At 38.6% G+C, this 8,848-nt stretch overlaps 2 protein-coding genes and 1 pseudogene across 2 annotated transcripts; 2 read left to right on the plus strand and 1 right to left on the minus strand.

The window, feature by feature from the left end:
* The first annotated feature begins 1,048 nt into the window (after positions 1-1,048).
* Positions 1,049-5,087, plus strand: LOC101293801 (uncharacterized membrane protein STKORF319-like). The gene is made up of 14 exons (XM_004302776.1): positions 1,049-1,206; positions 1,297-1,374; positions 1,502-1,626; positions 1,695-1,771; positions 2,030-2,117; positions 2,229-2,309; positions 2,425-2,481; positions 2,842-2,923; positions 3,380-3,429; positions 3,631-3,687; positions 3,783-3,861; positions 4,005-4,063; positions 4,337-4,394; positions 4,472-5,087. Exons 1-14 carry the CDS (start codon positions 1,062-1,064, stop codon positions 4,561-4,563), a joined length of 1,128 nt encoding a protein of 375 aa, XP_004302824.1. The 5' UTR covers positions 1,049-1,061; the 3' UTR covers positions 4,564-5,087.
* Positions 5,088-5,101: 14 nt separating this feature from the next.
* Positions 5,102-6,121, minus strand: LOC101300375 (probable S-acyltransferase At3g51390-like). Its single transcript, XM_004305186.1, has one exon. The coding sequence runs from the start codon at positions 6,119-6,121 to the stop codon at positions 5,120-5,122; it is 1,002 nt and encodes a 333-aa protein (XP_004305234.1). The 3' UTR covers positions 5,102-5,119.
* Positions 6,122-6,433: 312 nt separating this feature from the next.
* Positions 6,434-6,858, plus strand: LOC101300654 (annotated as a pseudogene).
* The last annotated feature ends 1,990 nt before the right edge of the window (positions 6,859-8,848 follow it).

The following is an 8,848-nucleotide window of genomic DNA, read 5'->3' on the forward strand; positions in this document are numbered from 1 at the left end:
GAGAGAGAGAGAGGGTGTCGTTTGGAACGGGGTTAGGTTGTGAAGGTGAAGTGCCGTGGGTGGTGTGATAGTATTTATAGGGAGTGCCAGCATTAACCGTGTGATATTCGGAGATATTTTCCTTGTTCAAGTTTGATTGGTTTTTTTCGGTTTCTTTTCTGTAAAGAATTTTCTGTCTTTTGTTAATAAAAAAAAATCTTTTTTTGTTAAAGAAAATTGACATGAATTATTTTTTCAAATTTGCAAATTTTAGAATTATATCCTATCAAAACATGTTACCGTAACCGAGGTGGTTTGCTATCGTATTTCTAATAATAAAAACATGTTACCGTAATCGGTTTTGGATGTGCTAGAAGTCGGCTTTCTCTTACCCAAATTTATAAATCGGTTTTCTTTTACTTCAATTATTGTGTTGTGGGATTTGAAACGGTTTTGATATACTTAACCAATTTGTTCTGCTACGGGGTGTCACACTTGGTTTGATATGCTTAATCAAATTGTATTGTTTTATGGCATAATTATCATTTTTATATCAAACAAAAAAACTGATTGAATTATTAGTATGCAAGTTCGATCCCGTACTGCCAGCAAGCCTTGTTTGGTTTGCGATTTGTGAATTCTCCTATAGAAATCTTCCATTTGGGACTGGTGTGACAAATACACGTCTACTGTTTTAAATTCAGGATTAAAGTTGCAGGTATACCGTGACGAGGGTGTTGTAACCAAACCAAGCTCTGAAAAAAAAAAGAAAAAAAAAAGTTTAATTTGTTCTCATTGATGTTCAAAAGAACTCGGAAAATGTCGAAACAGGGGGAAAGTAATTTACAGGGCGAGGCCACAGGTGTGTCGCTGAGGCCTTTGATAGCAACTGTGAAATAAATTGTTACCAGCTTTAATCTTTATCCTAGCTCAGATTCTGGATATGTCAATATCTCTCTCAGCATGGCCGTTTATTCAGAAAACAAAGAAGATAAGATAAATACCCACTCACATCAACATTATGCAACTCCTCTTCTTCCTCCTCCTCATCCCCATTTGAATTCTCCTCCTCCCTCTCAGCCATGGGCGTCGCTTCCGTCATCCACAACGGCGTCCACATTCCCCTCCAATTCAACTCCGACCTCCCTAGGGTTTCGTCACGATCTCCGGCCCCAAAATGGAGCAGACCTCACTCTCTTCACCACCTCGTTCTTCGCCTCCGCACAGGTCCATTGCTTCTCCCCTTCTTCAATTTGCTAACAGTGTAATATTCATCGCCGATTTTACATATCTGTATTCGTTGAATTTGAATTGCAGGTAGTGGCCATGGTCGGCAGACCGTGCCGATTGTGTGTTCTAGAGCAACTGAGCAGGACGATGATGTATCCACCTCAGGTAACTCTATCACTTCTTCATTTTTCAACTAAATTTATGTGATCATGTATCTGAAAATCGTGAAATTTCACTCCAATTATGGATCTTTTATGTGGTTTATTTGAAAAGTTTATTGATTTTTGAGAAGGTGAGAGGATTGAACCTCAGTCGTATGATGGCATTAGTAATGTGGACACTTCTCACAGTTCTGATCTGGATAAATCAAAGGGAGCCGAAGCTTATGTTACTTCTGTAAGAACTGTAGCTTTTTGGGTGAGCATCTCTTGACTTAGACAAAATTGTTTATGTCGAAGGTGGCTGATAAATGTTTGTCTCTTTAGGTGTGCACTGCAGTTGCATTTGGAGTTGGTGTGGGTTTTAAAGACGGTGTTGGCAAGGCGACCGAGTTTTTCGCTGGGTATGAAGAAATGTGTGGTTTATGATATTGTTAGTAGCTGATAGAAAGTTGAGCTCTCTTTATTTTCTAAACCACATTAGCTATATGACTACCAAAGTAGGTGAAAATATAACCAGTGTCTAATTCAAATGAAATAGGGAACAAGCACTTTATATAGTGATATTTAATTATCTAAATAAATGGTTTGTATATTGTGTTTGTTTGCGACTCTACATGTTAACACTATTTGCTGCATCTATTGATATTGGGACTTTTCAGGTATTTATTGGAGCAAAGCTTGTCAGTGGACAATCTCTTTGTGTTTGTTCTGATTTTCAAGTACTTCAAAGTGCCACTTATGTATCAGGTCTTTAGTAGTTCTTTTAGCATTCTAATTTTTGGTTCATATGTTCTCAAAATTTCTATGTTGATATTGGTTTTGAATGAATTGTGAATAGTTTGCTCTGTTCAACTATAGGGTCGTGTTCTTTCATATGGTATTGCTGGTGCAATCATCTTTCGGTTGACATTGATACTCCTCGGAACAGTTACACTTCAGGTAAATATATCTCCTTTCTGTATGCGCGTGTCAACGAGTGTGTGTGTTTTCCATCTATGCTGCTTTCCTGTTTGTGTTGCTCTTCCTGAGATCTGGTGTTGTGTTGTTGTTGTAGAGGTTTGAGGCAGTAAATCTTTTCCTTGCTGCAATACTACTTTACTCATCCTTCAAGGTATATATTCTTTGCTCTGAAGATGGTGGTATTTGTTATCTGAGATTAGCTTTTGAGTTAAAGATCCAATTTTGCACTTAGAGACTAGGGTGTGTTTCAAGATTTAATTAAAAACGTGCTAGTTGGCTCAGGTGGTTCCATATGTATGGTTCTGTAAACCTAGCTATTTATCTTGAAAATCATCTCCACGTTCTTGCATAAGAAAAATGAGGACAATGAGATAGGAAACTGATTCTTCTGATACTTTCTGTCACTATATGATTGCATCTTTGTAATATCCGTGCTCATTTTATTGCAAGTCTGTTTTTCATCAAAGAAATGTTGATGTAGGTTCTTACGATGTTTATTTTGTTGTTCTAGTTATTTTCCAGTGAAGAAGATGACACCGATCTATCTGAAAACTTTGTTGTGAAGACATGCCAGAAATTCATCCCTGTCACCGGTAAGTTTTGAATGTGTATATCTTTCATTTTTATTGTTGTAGTGTTGTTTTCTGATCATGTGTACGCAATCAAAACTATATCCCAATTATATATTTTCTATGTTTATTGGGGCCGTTGGAGATAATTCATGCCTTGGTTAAGCTTAGTTTTAACTCAATATTAGTAAATGAGCAGGAGCACAACCATAATATGTTGCCTGTCTGGGAGGTCATGGTTAGGGTGAACACTGTTCTTTTTTAGGAATTTCCTCACTTGATTTTACTGCTAAATGATATTAAGAAAGTTGAATTCACAGATTGAATCCTCCTGCAAGTCTACATTTTGCCTCCTATCTTTTTGGTAGATTATGGTTAGAGTTAACATTTATTTGCATACTATGATCACAGTTTGTACTAATCTTTATTTGTGCTATGTGACCTAAGTGTTAATGTGTATGCATGTTTGAATTTTTGCAGCTAGTTATGATGGCAATCGATTTTTTACAATTCAAGAGGGTGTGCGTAAGGTGAGCTGATTAGATATTCTACTGATACAGTATTTTAATGAATATCATACTGAGAAATTGTGGAATTGCATAGACTAATTTACAAGTTTCTCTGGATGACTGGATAAATATGCCACCATTTTTTGTGTCCGTTACTGGTATCAGTTTATGTGTTAATTAATGGGTAATTGATCTCTAACAGGTGTCAAAAATTTTGGGCAGGCCACACCTTTACTTCTCACAGTAGCAGTTATTGAGCTCAGTGATATAGCATTCGCTGTATGTTCTCAACTTATCAATATAGTGGTGTATAATGCACATATAAAAAAAATACCTATTTTTGTAAATGTTATTGATATTTTACTTTTCTATAGGTCGACTCCATACCAGCAGTTTTTGGCATTACGCGGGATCCTTTCATAGTTTTCTCTTCTAATTTATTTGCCATCGTAGGTAATTCTTGTTAAATGTAGGTTTAATCAACCATATTTCTGGAAAAAAATAGATCTAAGCTTGTGTTAAACCATAGAATATTCCCATCCACATACATGTGCGTGTGCAGAAGATGATACTGATCCTATTTCCTTCTAATGTAGGTTTAAGGTCACTTTACACACTCATTTCTGAGGGTATGGCAGACTTGGAGTATTTACAGGTACACACTCATTTCTGGTGCTTTCTAGTTTCTGCACACTATGTGCCTATGTGGCTTTCTGCCTACTAATGATCATCTATCTGTAGATGGCAATCAATACAGACCATGTTTCCTCTCTTATATGCCTACTTAAAATGGGACTATATGAACACGTGGTCATTTCATTTAATCCAACTTAAGTTAATATGGAATTGCATCTTATTTTGGATTTATTCTAATTTTCTGCTATGAAAATTCACAAGGTTTGTTGCTGTTTTGATTCTTTCATTTCAGCCGGCAATTGGTGTTGTTCTGGGCTTTATTGGGTCTAAAATGATCCTGGATTTTTTTGGTAGGTTTTTCGAGCACTATTGTGTTTATACATAATCTTCACTATATCTTAAGCTTAGTTTGTCAACTCTTTCACAGGGTTCCACATATCAACGGAGGTGTCACTTGGTTTTGTAGCTACAAGTCTTGGTGCTGGGGTGCTATTAAGTCTAATGAAGAAATCTGACTAGCTTAAGAAGTAAATCAAGCTCAGAGCAGGTAACGAATTTTGCACTTTTTGATAATTGCCTGCATTTTCCTACTGAGTTTTAATAATTACCGCACTTGATAGTTTGAATCCAGGATTATAACATCTAATGCTACAAAGTACCAAGTAATCTTTGATCATATGTGCTCATTTTGGTCAAGAAAGGAAAGTGTTTTGTTGAGGGTTTGTCTCAAAGATTCTGAAATTTTAACAAAACGATTTGTTATGATAGTATAAGGGATACATAGAAGGGAAACATGTGAGGTTGAAGGTCGGAGGAAGGAAGTCTTGGATACGTTTGCCGCAGAGTGAAAATTCCTCTTCTTCCAACAAGGACAAACCAATAAGGCTCTGTCATCAATCGTACTCATAATTTGGCTGAATTATGTCATTCAGTTTTGTAAAAAGAGATTGGCTTTCATTTGGTTGTAATGAGAAACATGAATGGAAGAAAATCTCTTAGATTCATGTATAGTAGCAAGTTATACATTAACTTTTTTTTAATGAAAAGAATAAAAACTAATGATACAGTTTCAATGTCAGCAACATCGACATGTTACCACTTCCGTACATGTATAAGGTCTTGCTTTTTCTTCAAGTTCCAGAACTGTTGGTACCGATTCCATTCTGTATTTACTGCTTCGAAGACAGCAGAACTCGTATAAATTTCTGCATGCTCCTTTACTGAAAGGATATACTCTTTCAGGAATTCCCCTGAAATATGTGATCCGTCTACGTCTTACATACTCATCGGTAGTTTGATTGGTGAGAATAAGATAGCTGTGAAAGAGTAGCAAGAAGAGGAGAAAGAGGAGCACAATCGACAAGGGAACCAACAGCACAATCATGATTGCATCCTTCCACCAAGCACTTGATATATCACTAGTCTTCAGGTATGTGATATATAGGATACCAGTCCAGAGGCACAATGCAGTCTCTTCACAAATGTAGCACCAGTATTTAAAACGATTACCCACACCGATGCATATTCCAAAGCTAGGACAATGGTGATCAAACTGAAGAACACATCTTTCACAATCACGGCAATGCTTTGATCTGGGTGGCTGCTCAGCATTACACTTGGAGCAGATGCTAACCGGTGTTCCGAGAGGATACAAGTCCATTACAAGTTTTCTCCAAGGTGTTCCATAACTGCCTCCCACTGTCACAACCACGCTTCCTTTGCTTGAAGCTGCAGGCTGTTTTGATACTGTTGCTGAATTCGCCTCATTCACTGTCCTCATTGCATCAAGGACATAGCCAGGAGAAGAGCCAGAAGTAACCAAGTATTGAACCAATGCAATGACAAAGAGAGTCAAATATGTTCCTGTATACCATGGTTCTGTTTCAAGTTTCTCAATCAAACCTTCATTAAACAGAAAAAGAACACCAGCATATATCAGATGCAGCAGCGTCACCAATGCAACCTTTAAACCCAAAGCAGACCTCCGAGCGGGATCGGAGAGGCAAGGAAGAAACCGGCAGCACCAATCGAATGCCCGGGAGTCCCGGAGAGTGCCGCACACGGTAAAAATCGTCATCAATCAAAGTAAATGAAAAAAGTGAGAAACTGTTTGCATCAATATTTTGTAAGAACCCAGTTACGAGGAGGCTATGGAAAGAAGGGAACTATGTATGGTTTAAATTGTGGTGTGGAAGGAAAAGTTTTGGTACTGATTTCTTTTCCCTTCTGGTTTCGGAAACAGTATCCAAAACCTATCTGCTTTCCTTCTCTTGTTAGGAAACAAAATTCTATTTATTTATATTGGTTCAGCCGTTCAGGCAAGGTTCAAAACTTGTTTATGCGAGTTTAAAAACCCAAATCGCAGATCAAAACCGGATTGTATCATCAGATGAGCAAGTCTTCCACAGGGGAAGGTTCGTCCTCAAAAGCGGAAGCTGGACCCTCACAGCCAGCAGAAACGTCATTAAGCGCAAACGCGGAGTCTTCCAAAAAGACTTGCAGCACATGATGTATGGTTTTGGAGATGATCCCAATCCTCTTCCAGAGAGTGTGGCTCTCATGGAGGACATAGTGGTTGAATACATTACAGATTTGGTACATAAAGCACAAGATACTGGATCAAATAGGGGAAAGCTATCGGTGGAGGATTTTCTCTACCTAATCCGCAAGGATTCTCCGAAACTTAACCGCTGTAAAGAATTGCTGTCTATGAATGAAGAGCTAAAACAAGCAAGGAAGGCTTTTGATACAGATGAAGAGAACCTGAGGAAAGCTTTTGAGGCGGATGATGATAAACTGGGATCAACAGAATAATCTTAGGGGCTGTATGTTTTGTTCAAAGAAATCTGACTATGATGTCCAAACTTAATTCCGTACTTGCACACATTGGGTTTGATCCCTACTGCATTATTGTGTTAGAACTTTAGAAACTTGTTAGGCCCTGCTAGGAGGGCGGGTATGGAGTGCCTACACCGGCTTAGGCGGGTTTTACTTTTTTTTTTTAGATAATTACAACTGCGTGAGTCAAACTCACACTCTTATTTACTAAAGAGAAGACTCCGATTGAATTTGGGTGGGCCTAGGTTCTTGTTGGGCATATGGCTGGGTCTCTTTCCTTTTTGTTTTTTTTTTTCTTTTTGTTTTTCTATTTTCCATGTTTTTTGGTCTAGTTTGGTTTAGGACTTTATAATTAGGTCCCTCCTCTTTGAGCGAGTGTTTAGGGTTTTGATAGGTTAGTGCCATTGGTCCCTCCTCAATGAGCAAGAGTTTAGGGTTTTGGTAGGTTGGTGTCGTTGGTTTCTCCTCTTTGAGCAAGGGTTAAGTATTTTGGTATGTTTCGTGTCGTTGGTCGTTGTGTCATGGTTATGGTGTTGTGTCCAAGAACTATTTTAATATCGGTTAGTTCTTATTGTCAATGTAATTGGGAACCACCTGTGCATATATTCTGATAGTTTTGGCACGTAGTGTTTGAAAATGTTGTTTCTTCTTGAGGTTGACTGTAAGGATGTATCGAGGCTTCTGGATTTGGTTAGGTTGAACAATTTTCGGTTCTTGTCCACTGTAATTGCTGGTTGTAACGTTTGATTATATATTATTGAAAATTTTCCCAAAAAAAAAAAAGACTATGCCACTAGACCAAATGGTACTGGGCAAGCAGGTATTACTTTTTTATTTTATTTTTATAACTTTTATTTATAAAATTAAAAATATATAAAGACTTAAAGAACAATAACGTACACTACCAGGACAAAGCACTTTAGCCGAGGAAAAAATTTCGTCGGCCTGTTAGCTTAATTCGTCGGCTAAGATTTCGTTGGGAAAAGGTCGTCGGCGATGACTTTAGCCGACGAAAAAAAAATTTTCGTCGGCTATAGTCCCACAGTTTAGCCGATGAAAAACATGTCGTCGGTTTTTTTCCCAGACTTTAGCCGACGAAATAATTAATATAAAATTAATTACTGGTCACTCCATTAACTTTCATGCGCTCGACAGTTTACTCCATTAACTTTCAATTTCAATCGATTACTCCATTAACTATCCAATGTCACATAATTAGGTCCATCCGTTAAGTGGCTGTCCAAATCAGTGGTTAAGTTGCTGACTGGACATATTTTTCAACTGGAAATTCCATTTAACACCCTCCCTCACTCCCTCCTTAATCTCTTCAATCTCTTCTCTCTCCTCCTCCACCTCCTCCGCAACCACAACGCCACCACATCACCAGTTGGACCTTCAACAACACCGCAACAACAATACCAGCAACCAACCAACCACACCACCAGCAACCAACCACATCAACACCGTAATCAAACACATCGTAACCAGACCACCAGCAACCAACCACACCACCAGTAGCTCACCCCGCAGCTCCTCGACATCTCTCTCTCGACGCCAAAAACTCAAACCCACCTACCTCGCATCTCTCTCCCGAAGCCCAAAACTCAAACCCTCACAACAATCTTCTCCCTTCGCCGCCAACCAAACCCTAAACAACACCATCCATGAAGCCCTTCCGTTTTCCGCTTCAAACCCGTGCTAGACTTGAAATCTCAACCACTTTGAATCCCCAGCCAACAACCTCTTCTCGCTCGCCTCCCCTTCCTCTATATGAAATTGAAGCCATTTATTTGATTGGAAACAGATTTGAGAATTAGGGATTTCAATCCCTAAAATTTCAAATTTGGGAATTGGAAATGTTGAACGGTGAGCCACTAGAGGGCGTTAGTGCAGTTAGTGGCCAAAGGTGGGACATCAGCGCGTTGGGGATGGTGAGGAGGAGGGTGGTGTTGGAGTAGAGGAAGGC

This window comes from Fragaria vesca, linkage group LG6, assembly GCF_000184155.1.
Source record: "Fragaria vesca subsp. vesca linkage group LG6, FraVesHawaii_1.0, whole genome shotgun sequence".
Classification (NCBI taxonomy): domain Eukaryota; kingdom Viridiplantae; phylum Streptophyta; class Magnoliopsida; order Rosales; family Rosaceae; genus Fragaria; species Fragaria vesca.